The sequence below is a fragment of the Rhinolophus hipposideros genome, assembly GCF_964194185.1.
Source record: "Rhinolophus hipposideros genome assembly, chromosome: 14".
NCBI lineage: Eukaryota > Metazoa > Chordata > Mammalia > Chiroptera > Rhinolophidae > Rhinolophus > Rhinolophus hipposideros.
In genome coordinates this window covers 55044863-55061332 of record NC_138060.1, presented here as the reverse complement: position 1 = coordinate 55061332, position 16470 = coordinate 55044863, and the positions used below count along the sequence as shown (strand labels likewise).

The 16470-nt window shown below is 47.1% G+C and overlaps 1 protein-coding gene across 1 annotated transcript; it reads left to right on the top strand.

Moving 5' to 3' along the window:
• Positions 1 to 402: 402 nt before the first annotated feature.
• Positions 403 to 14957, top strand: CX3CR1 (C-X3-C motif chemokine receptor 1). The gene is made up of 2 exons (XM_081072218.1): positions 403 to 518; positions 11966 to 14957. Exon 2 carries the CDS (start codon positions 11975 to 11977, stop codon positions 13037 to 13039), a length of 1065 nt encoding a protein of 354 aa, XP_080928344.1. The 5' UTR covers positions 403 to 518; positions 11966 to 11974; the 3' UTR covers positions 13040 to 14957.
• The last annotated feature ends 1513 nt before the right edge of the window (positions 14958 to 16470 follow it).

Genomic DNA, 16470 nt, shown 5'->3' with positions numbered 1-16470 from the left:
AGGAGCTGCATTTCTAAGAAGCTCCCAGCTGGGACCACATTTTGAGGATAAAATATGTAGATCATTTAATGGGCACCCCAATGTTGTCCAGTGAGTATAATGGGCTCCTTTCCATGGCAGGAAAACTGATGTTCTGTAGGCTTTCTTGGCTTGCCTGAAGGCATGCCGTTCAAGAGCACTGCACTGTTCCCTGCCCTCAACTTATGTGGGGGTAAGAAACACAGCCCCCAAATCATCACCACCTCCAGCGCCCCCTTGGTCTGTCCCCAGGCTTGGGTCTTCCAGGTTTGCGAATTCAGATCCTCCTGGGGTCAGCTGACCTCCAGGCTGTAGCTTGAGTCTGCCAGCCGCACTTTCTAAAGATACCCTACCTCACAGGAAATCAGACACTATTGGCTAACTCTGCAAATAAAGATGACTTCAGAGGGAGGAAAAGGGAAATACTCTCTGACAGAGTCTGCGTGGGACAGGGTGGCTGATTGGCACCTCCAAACGTTCCCTTCCCCAGCCCAGCCCAGGTAGGTGCAGAGGACGCAATCAGAACCTGTGGGTGTGCAGGGCGGGGCACTGTGGTCAGAGGTCAAAGTCGGGTAATGATGCTACCGGCAAGGGAAGCCGTGTACCTGCGGCTGTTCCAGTCTAAGTGACAAAGTGGTTTGAGGAGTCGGGGGTGATCAGATCATTTACAGTACGCTCAATGCGATGGAATCTGATTGCATTTTAGGGGCATGGAGAAATGCTCGTGATTTGACATTAATTTTTTTAAAAGGCGTCATTTGAAAATGCATCTGAATGATATTGAGGAAATATTGTTAATTTAAGTTGAAAAATAGTATTAAAGTTATTATTATTTTTTTAAAGTTCTTATTCTTTTTGAGACTGAACTGTTCATGAGTGAAATGCTATGACATCTGGATTTACTTTTAAATGATGCGGTAGGACGTGAAGGGGAGAATAGATGAAATATTGACCATGAGATACTAATTGTTGAAGCTGAGTGATGGGTGCATGGGGGGGTTCTCTCTTTTACATTACATATACTTGAAAATTTTATAATAAAAAGCTTTTAAAATAGCATCTGAATTTTAAATATAATCTACTTAATATGAATAGAAAATATGCATAAAGATTGGATGGAAAAAAGCTAAAAGCTAGCTGTGGTTGATTCTGGACAGTTGGATTGTGGACAGTTTGGTTTTGTTTTCTTTTTATTTCCATGCTTTTTTGTGCACCTACGTTTTTGTAAAGAGCATCTATTGCATTTATTATATAATGAAACTGATTTTAATTACTAAATTGCTGGCACAAGTGTGATGTTTAATATTGACATATGCTGTTATAATCATTGTGAGGACACTTAGTGTCGTTGGAAAACACGGTCTTCAGAAGGAAATTATAAGTGGATACCCTTATGGGTGACAGACAATGTCATGCGGGGTGGCAGGCGGGGTGTCAGCTCCCGCTCCCCACATAAGAACGCAGGATATGGTGAGGCCAAAAAGGAACACCCACAGAGCCATAGGTAGGGGAGTCATACTACTATATTCTCGCTGGCGGCTGGGTTGGAGACACAGGAAGCAGGAGCCACACTGTCCGCAACCTGCTGTCCACTTCTCTGCAATCTGCAATCCGCTCTCCGCCGTGCTAACTGCAATCCGCACTTGCCAGCCACCATCTTCTTGGTAGCTCCCATTTGCTGCTAGAGTAGCCACAGCAGTTATATTAGTGCCCAATGGCTCACTGGTTACAGCTGACGGCCAACTAGCCACAGCTGATGGCCATCCAATCACAGTTGACGGCCATTTACTACCTGAGTCAGCACATTTCTATGTGAGGCCGAGAGCCTGGAAACTGCTCTCTGGGGCTCTGTCCCCACAGACGAGAAGAAATGTAGAGTCCCTCGCTGAGGACTGGTGGGCCCCTGTCATTTCTCATTGCGTAACTCCTATCTGGCCATTCCAGCCTAAGCGAATGCTGCAGTGTTTGCTTTGTAAGTCCATAGCTGAGCCCAGAGAAATGCCTGGGACATTTAGGATTTTCCTTCCTCCCCAAAAAGGTTTTTTCCTTTTTCAAATACCTGAGATAGAAAACTTAAGGTAAGCTAGATAAGTGAGTAAACAAACAAACAAACTTGAACCCAAAGGAAAGAAGAAGATTGGACTGTGTGAAAAGCAGGCAAGAAAACTTCCGTGGTTAGCCAGGGCACCAGGGTCTGTTCAGGGGACTCTGGGCTTTGTGAGAAGAGGCAGGTGACACCTGGACTGCTGGGCCTTGGGGAGCACTGTGAGTGTGTGTGTGTGTGTGTGTGTGTGTGTGTGTGTGTGTGTGTGTCCTGGGTGCATTCGTATCCGGATGCAGGGCAGGAAATAGCCTCAGCCGCATCTCAATTGAATTCCTCTTAGCTCTCAGGCTGACTTGGCTCTTCGCCATGCCCTTGAGAACAGAGCACTGACTGTGTGTCAGCCACATACCAGCCATACCCCCCACCATGCTCAACAACTGTCACTCTCCCCGCTTCACAGATGGGGCGGAGGAAACAGCTTGGCTTTGGAATGAAGCCCTGGATCTGTGCTTGACCTTGCTAAACCCAAGTCCTGCTTTTAAAAGGGAGATCAGCTGTGAGTTGATAATCTGTTGAAGCCAAAGGCAGGTGATGGGTCCAGGTTGAGTTTCTGTGAGGATTAAGGTGTGGTATATGAAGTTCCGACCACACTGCCTGGCCCCATATCTGGTGCTCAAGAAAAAAATACATGTTGTCATTATGGGAAACTGAGGCTCAGGAAGTTTGTGCACATTAAAATCATTGACTACTTTCAAATGAGGCTGTGACAGGCGGGAAAGAAAGGGACATGCCAGTGCTAACCCAGTGCAGGACCATCTTCCAAACCCTTCCCCACCTCCCATCCCCCAGGAGGCACCCATTCCCACCCTGGCTGGGCTGTGGAAGGGCAGCAGTGTCAGATACCCTGGCCTCCAAGACTCCCCGGGGTCTGGTACATTTGATTGCTCCCTCCCCAGACCAACCTCTGACCTGGAAGAGTCCTCAGCTACCCCTGTAATCATCAGGCTCAAACGTTCCCTCCGGAAAATGTTCAGAACCAGCACCTGCAGTGAATGAGCTCGACAGGGAGGAGAACGCCTGCTGTCCCATCACGGGTCACAGTTTTGAAGCAGTGGAGCCAGGCGGCACAGGCCAGGTCTTTGCTGACCATTCCGAGGACTTGTTCTGATTCCCAGAAGCACAGTCCAGGGAACCCATGGGCTTGCGCTCTCTTGCGTCACTAAGGCTGCCCAGGAGAGCCAAGGGAAGATTGAGGCTTCCGCTGGACCTCATCCTGCCTGATTGTCCGCCTTGGGGGCTCAGAATACACTGGCCACTGCAAGGGCTGGAATTCTTGTAGCGCTCCAGCCACAGTGGGCACTTCAACCACCTCATCTTGGGGTCTGGCCAAAGGGCAGCTATTTGGGATTGTGGGTTTTGGTGAGGAAGAAAACCTGTATCACATCTCTTTAAATATCTTCCCAGACCCTCTTTGTCCTTTTCCTTAAACCTATATTCATTGTGACACATACACTCAAAGAGCAGTGTGCCAGTTAGCAACTTATTATAAATTTATCTCCAGGCAGCAAAAGAGAACGAGGCCAGTTCCCAGCAGCCACCTCTGGTCCCTCCGGACCACCACCACTGCCCTCCCAGAAGTCACCATGATCCTGACTTTTATGGGCCTTCCTTCTTTGCTTGTTCTTATAATTTTACTGCCTAGATAGGCATCCCTACACAATATGGATTATCACTAGGATCTGGGACATCCAGCCACTTCTGTCCCGTCCTATATGTGAATTCACGCAAGGATCTGCTTTTTAGTCCGCGTTTTTAACATGCATCCACGTTGTAGGAGATGTAGACGCACAGACTGACAAATGCTGACGCAGCATTGTTCACGGTGGCCCCAAACTGAGAGCCGGCTGGGGTGTGTCCACAGTAGAATGAACATCACCATGGAGCTCTCACGTGGTGGCATGTTGTACAGCAACAGGGATGGACAGACCACAGCCTCAGCAATAACATGGATGACATCCTTCCAGAAACGCCGGGATGAATTCACAGATAAATGCAAAATTGCTCCCTGTCTGCAAGGCGGTTGTCTAGTGCGTCTCCACCAGATGCAATTTCCATTTCCATGAACAAGACTTACCTCATGGCCGTCAGTCTCCCACAACTTACAGAGCTGTCAATCAGCTCAGACAATAAAGGTCCCAAAGGGTGTGCTAGATAGGACACCAGTAATTTTTTTCTCTTTTTTGCCTATTTCAAAGTCATGTAGAATTTCTCCTTAGAGTTCCTTGAGGGCATACTGCTTACCCCTCTTCTACCTTCTCGGTCTTGGCTCTCTCTGCATCCTTACAGGAAGCCCTCCTCTACTCAGATTAAACTGGACTTTTCCTGAATGCTCCGGAGACAAGCCGGCCCCTCCTAACGCCACCATCCTCATGGCCTCCTGATTCTAGTCTATTGCTTCACGCCCTCTCTGCCTGGCCTGGGCCCCAGGAGAGCTGCCCACGTGCAGACCCTCAGTGCCTCTGGCTTCAGCTCCAATCCCCAATTCCTATCTTTATCTTTGCCTTCCTGAAGATCCTCCCAGCCTTTAAGACTCAGCTTGAATGGTCCAATTCTTGGGTTTCCCATAACTTTTCTTATATTGTTACTAAACAATAATAAAAAGTTACAGAGACTGTATCTTAAACCTGTTTACCTCCCCAGAATTTAGCACAGTGCCTCGTGTTGGGAAAATACGATTAAAAACAAAATCTTCTCCAACCTAGGAAAATCTCTCCACAAAGAGAGTAGAAACAGAAAACACTTTTATTATGAAATAAACATTAAACCAGAAGATGATGTATATCACTTGGCAATCCACTAAGAGATAAATAAATAAATACTCACCGTATTATACAGCCAAGCTGATATGACCCCTTATACACCTTCGCAAGATGAACAATAAGCAGTCCTCAAGTTAGAGAACTTGACAGTCACACAGAGTTCACCCTAACTTTCCGATGGTAATTGAAGTCCCCATTAGTGTTAGCTGATGGGATTTGTCCAGAGAAGAAATAACTTCTTCTATCTTTCTGATCGTAGGTAGTTTCGCAACTTGGACCAATGCACCCACCCACAGTAGGCGCCACAGAAGCTGGGAGAATAGGGTGCTGTCTCTTGATGTTTACACATCAAATTGATGAAACACTGTGTTTCTCCCTGAGAAAGACATGCCGGGGTCATAAAGCTGAGGGCAGAAGCTGTCACATTTTCCAAAGGATCTGTAACCACATTTCAGTGAGAGGAGAGAGTGCTGACAATGACAAGTTTCCTAAGGCAAGCACGCTAAGGAAAAGGAGGCAGACGGGATCGCCTCCCATATTTTTAAGCCTCTTATTTTTACTTTTAATTTTTCCTTACGCTGGCAGATGGTAAAAATACGTAATTGATATTGGCTTAATAAATAATGAATTCATGAACAATTCCATCTCTTCGATTGTTTTTTAAAAAAGCCGTGTGAAGCGTTTCCTTTCCACAGTTCATAGTTTACTTTGGCAGAGATAAATAAACACCACAAAGTGCTTTGAAAAGGGAAAGACAAAGCGGGTTCTGTAAGGGGTGGCTCCTTCAGCAGAAGCTGCATGGTCAGGTACGGTTTTCTCCTGTGGCTGGTGTGGGCTTGGGTTGTGCGTGTGGCCTCATGTAAACGCTGGTGTGTGGGTCATGTATGTTGTTTTAGGTGAACTCTGCTACAGAAATATGGATCCACTCATCTACTTGCCCAGGGGGTGGGGTGCAAGTGGTAAAATGTGCCTCAAGAGCTCCTTAGCGTGCAATTCAAGGCCCTTCCATCTGCCCCTCTTCTATCTTCTCAGCTTTAGCTCTCCCTGCATCCTAACAGAGTCTCATCTGCATGCTCGCTGGCAGTCTTCACGCCCAGAAGCTTCACGTTCCCTGGGCAGGCTGCTGGGCAACCCCTTCTGTTGACACCAGGCCACACTTTCACTGACACAGGACTCATGTTGATCTTTAAAAATGCTTCTTTCTGTTCAGTTCTGTTTGAAAAATTGAACATGCCAGATCTGGCCAATCCCTTAGAGATGGTCTACTCCAAGGATTTCATTGGACAGATCAAGAAACTGAGGCAGAACTGGGCATGAGCTTCCCACGGTCCCAGCCATCGTGGGGTGTAAGGGCCCTTGTGAAGTACACGGCTCTGAAAAGCATCACCATATATTTGCGGGCAGGACACAAGCCAACCCTTCAGCCTTCAGCTATTTCTTCTCCAGAGAAAAGGGTCCTAATTTCCTCACCAGCATTGATGAGAGCTACATTCTGGGCATCGGGCAGTGAGAACCACCTAGTTGCAGCTGGAGAGGTAAATGAGAGCCCCACACTCAATTTCCTACCCAGTGTTTCATGGAGATCAGCCTAGCAGGTTCTGAGTGCAGCAGGGAGAAACGTAGAAGAGTGTGCAGGCTTGCAGCAAGAAGCATCTTCTGTTCAAGGTGTGTTAGGACTCTAGTCCTCGAGACACGTCCTGCAGTAACCTGCACATCTCGCGCTGCAGGGAGGAGGGCTTTGTGCAGAAATGCATCTGAGCTGAAATCCTGGCTCTGTTGCTCCCTTGAACAAGTTTCCCAAGTCTCTCTGAACCCCTGTTGGTTAATTTGTAGAGTGGGGAGTGGAAAGGGTTGAGGCAATCAGTTCTCATGTGGGGGCGTATAGAGAAATAAAGGGGATCTTGTGTATGGAGCATGACATTTAGTAGGCATGTCCTCCTTCTAAACCGGGGCCTTCTGAGGATAATCTCAGGTTCTGGGCCATCAACAGCAACGTGGCATCCCCACGGGGAAAGCTGGTATCAGGGCTCAAGCAATTCTCCACTTTCCTTTGGCCCAAAGGAAAAAAATTAAACCTCACAATTTTTTTGGCATTAGACTGAACCTCAAACCCAATCTTCACGCAAGGGCCTAAAAAGCCATAAACAGAGAACAAGGAAGGTTTGAAAAAAAATAAATAATAGCTGCACTGGATCGGAAAAGCAGTAAAGCAGGACTTGAAGCCAAAAGACAGAGGAGTACGTCCGCAATATCAGATGGAAGAAAATAGATATGGGCCACCTAATGAGAGAGGAAGTATAAAAAAGGGAAGCTGATTGGAAACAATGGGCAACGATGACCAAAAAGAAAAACAAAGTTAAAAAAGTAAATGAGTGGGCCTGAGAAAAGGAAGTGGGCCAGAGGAAGTAGAAAAGGATCCTCCGGGGAGGCGAGCGGGTGTTTTTTTTAAAGCAGATCCAAAAAATTCATTTCTATTTGGGTATGCAACGCGTGCACACACAAAACTCTGCTTCTAGGTTCAGCTCACACCTTCCCGACTCAACACCATTTAGTAAAAGTTTCTGGTGTCCTCAGGGGCCCAGAAAGCCAGTGTCCAGCCTGAGTGAAAGCCAATTTGATCCCTGGAAGCCTTTGGATCTCCCCTGAAGGCCACCCTCCAGGACTGCCCCTATTCCCATCTGCTGCCAAGAGGCCCTACCTTCAGATTCATCCCCAATCCCTGGACATCTCAGAGGATCCAGAAATAAAAGGACCATGCAGCTCAGGCCCATCCATCCTAAAAGGTTCCCTTAATTAAAGTTGTCAAGTTCAGCAGAATAACTATGTGAAGGAGAAGTCCTCATCTTTACATTTCTGATATAAACAATGCCCTCATGAGCTCTGGGGCTGTCATCTCACAACACTAGTTTTGAACTGGCTCAAGCACTCAGACTGCAAGTCCCCTGCCCAGCCATGAAAGACCCTGGGCCACCGCCAAGTCACACAGTCCAGGCAGCAGCTAGGCCTTGACATTTGCACAGAAGAGAGAGCTGAAATTGCTGGTGCTGGTGTCTGTCTCATGATCAGCTACCGTACATTCAAAAGCCATGCATCTGAGTGTGTGGTGATGAGCAGCTGTGCTTTCTAAGATTTTTTCTCACTGTGAAGAACTGGTGGGCCTGTGCTTGTCTCCTGGGGCTCTGCAATGCAAGGCTGATCTTTTTCTTCGTTCACTTTCCTAGGCCTTTCACTCATTCACTCCATTCATTCATTCATTCATTCATTCATTCATTCAATACACTAAGCTGTCAGAGTCCAAGAGCCCCTGGCCCATGATCAGAAAGCACACCTGTGAGCACCTCTAGGAATGGGGCAATTGAAGGCCTGCTGTCGCCATTACTCCCATGGAACTCTTTGGGATGAAGGCCTAGGGTACAATATTTATTCTCCTACAAATATTCCCATGCATTTGCTCTATGCCAAATTTCTCCCTCTGTTGAACAGTGGCCTACGGAACTGAAGAGCACACTGTTCTCTTAGGAACTCCCTGTTTTGGGTGAAGGGGATGGGAAAGAGATGTAATACAAAGCTGGGAAAAAATGCTGAGACTGGACACATCTGGGCCCAAACTGCAGCCCTGCCACATGCCAGCTGTGTGGCCTTAAGCAAGTTACCCTCTCTGAGTGCATTGACTTGCCCCCAAAGTAGAGATAATAACCCTGTTATGTGTTGGCTACCACTTATGAAGCATGTACAACATGCTGCTGGTTACTGTATTAGGCTACGAGGAGCTCACTGAAAGCTCTGCCCCTCCTATTCCTTCCTCCGTAGCATGGTGCAGAGTTATGCATAACAGAGGACCCCAATATGCTGAATAAGCACCTACTTTGTGCACAGCACTGTGCACGAGCTCAGGCAGAGCAGTGGAAGATCAGGACAGTTCTAGGGGTCCTTGCTGAGGACTCTGAGCCACCAGGGAGCCAGGACGAGATTGGTGGATATTGCTGAACCTTCAGCTGAGTGGATTGTCTGGATGGCAGGTAGCAGTCCCAAGTTGCACTGATATGGCTCTGACCAGACACTTTGTTCTCGATAAGCAATGAGACCAACGGTCAGGTGACATCATCCCTCCCATAGCATACCTAGAATCACATTCCACCTGCAGAGGATGAATTGACACACTTCTGAATTCTGTCTTTATCAAAGTCTTTGTCTATGGGAACTTTCCCCACTGAGATGATGAGCCCGTGCATGGCTGAGACTCTGCCTGATTGATCTCTCCCCGTGTCCCCGGATGAACCCAGTGCCTGTGGGGACTTCTGACACTTCTGCTGAGTGAAGCCCCCAAATCAGGAGCACCTCTGGCTTATTTGTCGTCTTGGTGCCAGTTGGAGAAAGTATCCCTGTGCATATGGCAGCCCCGAGCCAGGGCACCCAGCAAGGTGAGGGGCTGGAGCTGGACCTCCTTGCCACTCAGCCCTGCAGTCAGCTGTTTATTTCTAACCATCTCCACCTTCTTCACCCGCTGGTCCCAGCCTTTCCCTTCCTCTCATCATGAATATCTCTGGAGCCATTCAGCAGGGCAGTGAATTAAACATGGGACTTTCTCTTCAGAATTGCAGAGGGGACTAACTGCAACAAGCCTGCCAGCTTAGTAAAAGTTCAGTGAAGGTTGGCTTACTCCCTCCTCCTCTCCCAAAAACGTTCTGAAAAAAAAGTTATTTTTTTATTTCAGAGAGGAAAAATAAATAAAACAACCTTTACAGACCAAATTTCCACAATGTCTAGGGTGGGAGTGAACCATGAGAGTCCACAGGCAGCCTGGATGATTCCAAAGGTCTAAAATGCCTCCACTTCTTCACCTAATGCATTTAGTGGGCGCCTGCTGAATGCAATGCACGGTGCCAGGTGCTCGCCTCAAAACAGCTCTGTGGGCAGGCATGAGAATGAAACCCAATCTTGCAGGTGAGGAATGTCAGGCTGAAAGTTTCCAAGTTCACCCACGGTCACTCAGCCAGAGAGGGTAGACATGGGATGCAATTTCAGGAGTGCCTGAGTCTGCAGCCCTCACCCTTCCTGACCACCTCCTTGTTCTCCTTCCTCAGTGACTCAGGGACATCTGTCTGAAGATTTTCAGGAGGTCCCTGTGTGTAAGGGACAGTACCAGGAATGGAAATCAAACCCACCTCATGCAGATTTGGCAAAGCAAACCAATCCAAAAGCACGAAGTTCCTGGGCTGCAGGACTGAGCACAGGCACTTAAAAAGATGCAAAATGATTTTTAGTGGCTTTGGCCTCCTCTCGAGATCAGCTTTACCAGTTCCTTTCACTGCGGGAAGGAGAGAGAGGATCCTTAACTTATGACTACCAAGGGCGGGACTGTTTGCCTTCCGATTTGCGTGTCTGGGAAGCTACGCATCTGTAACAAGCCACCTGCACCAAGTAGCAATTCCTCTGTTTCCCCATATCTCAAGTTGTGCCACTTGAAACCAGCATTTGTGTGGTTCATAAGTGGTTGCATGTCAGCCATTTTATATGGTTCAACTTAAATGGTATTGATTCAGGTATCAGCCAGAGATTCCTCTCTGAGAAAAGGGAAATGCAGCCTAAAGCAAATAAAGCATAGACTTTCCCTGGGGTTGAGAACTCCAACCAAGCCTGAGATAGCCCAGATCAGAACCTTGGCTCACTTACTTCTGGAAGCGTCTGGGTCAGATGCAGAGATGGGCCAGGACACAGAGCCGAGGCTGGGAAGGGAGCAGCAAAGCCCTGGCTGGGTGGGCCCTCACTTTGGTAGAGACGCTGTCTTGATAAAACCAACCTGAAAAGGAAGCAGTAGGGTGTGGACACTCCCTTGGTTAAAGAAGCATGAGCTTTGCTTTTAGTTGTGGTGGGGAGGGAGGCAGTAACAACCAAGAGGTGTGCTCGGCATACAGTTGGTGTTTCTAAAGTGCCACTTCTGTGGTATCACAAGAAAGACGAGAAGGTCCCAGAGGACCAGGGAGAAAGGGCAGCGCTTGCAGCCTCTAGAATGAAGGAGGAGCGAGTCCCAGCTGGAAGGAGAAGGGGGAATGGGACAAGTGTTACTTCCCAACCTGTGCAGAGATGTCTTCTCTTTCCATGTTTGTTCAGAAGAAAACAGGAAATCAGAGTGGAGAAAGCCAGGCCAAAGCAAAGAGTGTGGCTGGTAATTATCTGGTTCATTAGCCACCCAGGCCCAGCACCGAGAGCTGGCTGAGTATAGCCCTTCATCATGGATCAATCAGCCCTTTCACGGTGACAAAGGCCCAGATGATGGCCACACTTCCTTTTCACTAGGAGTTGTAGGATGCCCGACCATCTGGATCTGCTTAGAAGTGAGGGGTTTCTGACTTAGGAGATTGTCAGTGCTAAACCCAGAAAAGTCCTGGGCAAACCAAGACAAGGAAGTCGCCGTAGAGCGTGTGACTATGTCATATCCCTTAAGGAAGAGAAGGACTTGCTGAGAGGTTGAGGTTTCCCAAATGGCTCCCCAAAGCAAAGATGAGGGCCTCTGGGTGTGAGTCTGCTCGGGGCTCTGGAGAGGGTCTGCAGCCTCTTTATCTCTCCAGTCTCAGCTTCATGCAAGCAATTCAAGCCCAGAGAGTGGAGGAGGTGGGAAGAAGGGAAGAGGGTGGAGAATTGCTTTAGAGAAGTTTGGACTGGAAGTGTGAATTATGGCGGCAGCCCCCACCATCCCACCCCTTCACCTCCCTGCCCATGGTCCTCTCTCCCCTATCCACACCCTGATAAAGCTAGCTACCTTCTGGACAAACTTGAAAAATCAGAGAAAAAAAGAGGTTTGTCTCACGCTTCAAAAGGCCTAGATTCCAATGCCATCTAACCACTGACTGTATAGCTTTGGGCCAGAGACCTGGCTTCCTCTTTTGCCGAAGGAGTCAGTTACAGCCTCCATCAGACTGTCATAGGGATTCAACACGACGGCATGTGTGTGATTGGGAAATGTCCTGGGTAGGCACCAGCTAATACTTGTTTCTTCCAGCCTGCTGGTGTGCAGGGCCAGACAGAATTCCAACTTTGTTACACAGAGAACTCATGCTGTTCCTTGTTTTCCTTTCCGATACAGGCCCTCACCATGCCCACTCTTGAATCAACTATAGGAGATTTTCAGTACGATGAGAGTGCGGAAGTTTGTAACCTCGGGGCCATTGTGGCCTTCGGGACTACCTTCCTGCCCATAGCGTACTCTGTTGTCTTTGTCTTTGGTCTGTTGGGAAATTTGCTGGTGGTATTTGCCCTCAACCACAGCCAGAAGCCCAAGACTATCACCGACATTTACCTCCTGAACCTGGCCTTGTCCGATCTGCTCCTTGTAGCCACCTTGCCCTTCTGGGTTCACTATCTGATAAGTGATGAAGGCTTTAACAACGCCGTGTGCAAACTCACTACTGCCTTCTTCTTCATTGGCTTTTTTGGAGGTATATTCTTCATCACCATCATCAGCATCGATAGGTACCGGGCCATCGTCCTGGCCGCCAGCTCCATGAACAATCGGACCGTGCAGCATGGCGTCACCATCAGCTTAGGCGTCTGGGCAGCAGCCATCTTGGTGGCAGCACCCCAGTTCATGTTCACCAAACATAAGGAAAATGAATGCTTGGGGGACTACCCCGAGGTCCTGCAAGATATCTGGCCCGTGCTCCGCAACGCGGAAGCAAATATTCTTGGCTTCTTGCTGCCCATGCTCATTATGAGTTACTGTTACTTCAGAATCACGCGGACACTGATTTCCTGCAAGAACCACAAGAAAGCTAAAGCCATTAAACTTATCTTTTTGGTGGTCATTGTGTTTTTCCTCTTCTGGACACCTTACAACATTATGGTTTTCTTGGAGACACTCAATCTCTATGACTTCTTTCCCAATTGTGACACGAAAAGGGATCTGAAATTGGCCCTCAATATGACTGAGACAATTGCATTTATCCACTGTTGCCTCAATCCCTTTATCTATGCATTTGCTGGAGAGAAGTTCAGAAGATATCTTTACCACCTGTATAGGAAATGCCTGGCTGTCCTGTGCGGTCGTTCTGTCCAAGTCAGTTTCTCCTCATCTGAATCACAAAGGAGCAGGCGTGAAAGTGTTCTGAGTAGCAGTTTTACTCACTATACCAGTGATGGCGAGACATCCATGCCTCTCTGAAGAGATTCCCCAAAGCCTTGTCCCTACAGAGAGCCTGGAGTTCTTGAGTCTGACATTGATATAATGAAGACAGATTTTGTTTGTTTGTTTGTTTCTTCCATGCAAGAAATGATGGACCCAATGTCTCGAAAACAACCGTAAGGTGTTTTGAGAATTGTGCTCAAAATTTGAATGATAAAGTATAGTCAAGTCTCTAATGCAAAAGTCAGGACTTTTTTGTTTACAAATGACAGAAGTTCAACTCAGACTAGTTTAGCGGAAAGGGAGGTGGCGGGTATTGTTTATATTGTGGCAAGGGAGTGGCTGAGCCCTCAGAGTGTGGAAACTAGGGCTTGAATGTCGCTGGAATTTCCTCTCTCTCTGACTCCCAAATCTCTAAGTGGTGACAGAGCTCCCAGACTCACATAACACGGCTTTGTCATCAGAAAAGGACTGAGATCCGTTTCTCTTTGGTCTCAAGGTCAAAACTCCAGGGAAGGTCCCTGATTGGCTGAGTTTGCATAAGATGCGCAGCCCTAGACCAGGTGGTAGTATCCATGGGAAAGACACAGATAAGATGGCAGCTTCCATTTCCAGTCTCATGGCTACAGGTTCAGCGAGACATTATTTCCAAGAAGTTGGAGGTGTGGGTGCTGTGTTGATCAGACAGAACAAGAGCTACCACCATCTTTACCATATATCTGGCCCAGCCTCCTCTCCAGTTACACTAGCCACCATGCATTACCAGCCTCCTCTTTCTTAAACCCCTTCTATCATGTCCCCAAACCTACAAAAATTCCACTGCCAACAACACTGAGTCCAAACTCAAATGCCTGGCCTATGAGACCCTCCATCATGCTGCCCCCTCCCCCCGATAGATTCCCCATGGGCCCTTCCCAAAGGACTCCCCCCAGCCTGTCATCCAGGTCTCTCCCATCTGGCCCATGTATCTCCACATGCTCCTGGGCCTAAAGGGAGAAATAGAAAGAACCCTGGCCCAAACTGAGAAGGGATGGTTTCCAATCCCAGCTCTGTCACTTGCCCACTGGGTAGCTTAGGGCCAACCAAGCTTCAGTTTTCTCATTCGTAGAATGGAGATAATGGTACTTTTCACATGGGTAGCATCCTTTCCAGTAGGAGGAACCAGCCACCAACTGTTATAGGTCCCAACACGCTTATCTGGGTCCCAGACTTCAGCTTGCTACGCACCTGGCATTGTGTTTAAGCAGTGGTGTCCACAGAGCTTGGAGGAGCCTGCGGGCTCCTGTGTAGCCCAGACACAGAGAAGGCTAGTTCCTCCAGTGGCACTCAGTGGACACTCCTGGATATACAGATTGATAGCCTTCCCTGACCTAGCCCTCCAGACTGCCTTGAACATTCCCTCCCAATCATCTTGTGGCCAAAGCCTGCCCATCTGGAGAGAACCCATCATTCATGCCACTGCCAACCTCGAGAGCCAGCGTCATGGGAGCAGCTTTCTTTTTCAGTGAACATTTGGGATGCTCTAAAACTTTAAAGCTTGGGAAACAATTGTAATAAGTCTAAAGAGAATGTCATGTGCAATCTAACCACGCAATACTATCATTTGTCCACCCAGACCTTGTTTATACCCTCACGTGTATAGAGTTAGAGTTATCATGTACAGACAGTTTTGTAACCTGCTTTTCTCCTCTTAACATGAGGCCAGAAATAGTTCTCTGTTTCTGTATAATTTTGTGATGATCTCTTTAGAAGATAGCCAGGCTGTGTCCTCATTAAAGGCATCTGACTCATTGCTGTATTTCTGATACCTCCGTCCCTGGCGGTCAGTATGTGTGTTTAATCAAGTAGAGAATGAACCACATCCCATTAAGATGCTATATCATATTTTGTTCAACATTACTCTGTTGATAAACATGTGACTGATTTCCAATATATATCAAATACATCAAGTACTTTCACCTGTGTGATTTCCTTTCTCCTCTTCAATTATTTCCTTTGGATAAATTCCACGCCATGGGCATAACTGGGTCAAAGGGTATGGGAGCTTTATGGCTTTTGCCACATACATATGAAAGCAGTATATTTCAAAACTTTGATCAGGCTTATATTACATGCAACAGGTGAGCTCAGCTCCAGAGCTGTTCCAAAGATGAGTGAGCCCAGGCCTCTGCCTTCAGTGCCTAAGCGGTGCTTAACTTTTGAGCGCAGGACAGAGAAGTGAAGAAATAAGCACACTTTGCATTAATTAGTAACACAAGGGCCGTAACATCTGACCTGAGCCTGTAAGCTTGGGCTCTCCAGGCAAAGGATGGGATGGCATTCTAGGGTAAGTCAATGGCACATATAAAGGAAATATGTGAGAGTATGGGGATCTTAAGATCGTAAGAGAAAAGTATATGACTATTGAAAGGCATTAGGAGCAGAGTGGGTAGTGGGAACCTTCTGGATTGTTGGCTCAAACAACCCATGGAGGGGGCCGTTCTCCTCAGGCTGTTTACAAGGTTGTTCCATTATTACTTGATCCTCATTCCAGCTGTGGAATAATGAAACATTTAATTAAATTTTAGATTACTTCTGGATTCCCAAGAAGAGAAGAAAAAACTCTTTTGGCGTGAGAAACAAAAGTAGAGAGACAAGCACTTTCATTTCTAGATGAAAGTTAGATGTGTATCATAAGACATATTCATTCATTTTGCTGAATAAGACAATAGGGAGAAAGCAAGGACGTTTCTAAAACAAAACAAAACCCTAAATAGCAGTGATGTTGGTGTCTAAATAAAGGAAGTCACATTTGAAAAGGACGGCTGGTCCTGGAGCATAATTGGATCAGATCTTCTGCATCTGAGCTCTGGGCTTCCCAAAAGCAGAGGGAAACGTGGGCTCCAAAGACAGATCTACAACAGGGGTCCCAACATAGTCTGTGGTTTTGACCAAGTTACTTAACATCTCTAAGGCTCAGTTTCATCATCGGGAAAACAAGAATAAGGATTTAGAAACAAGAATGAGGATTTAGTAAGATTACCGCCACAAAGCTAGGTACAGGCCTGGGAAAGCAAGCTCAGATAAAGGGTCGCAACCATTTTGATTCTTTTTCTTCTTATTCTTATTAAATTGAGCCTTTCCCAGGGAAGGAACTCACATACTCTTGCCCTTGCCTTCTTGCTTTTCTTAGTCCCAGAATCACAGAATTGTGGGTGGTCAGAAATAATTGGGTCCAAACCCACATTTTACAAGTAAAGGAAAAGGAGGTTCAAAGAGGACCAGAGCAAATATATGGTGATGGAAGGAGAACTGACTCTGGGTGGTGAACACACAATGGGGTTTATAGACGATGTAATACAGAATTGTACACCTGAAATCTATGTAAATTTACTAACAATTGTCACCCCAATAAATTTAATTTAAAAAAAAAAAAAAGAGGACCAGAGGCCAGCCCCAAATCACCATGAGTTAATGAAACAGGTAGGTCC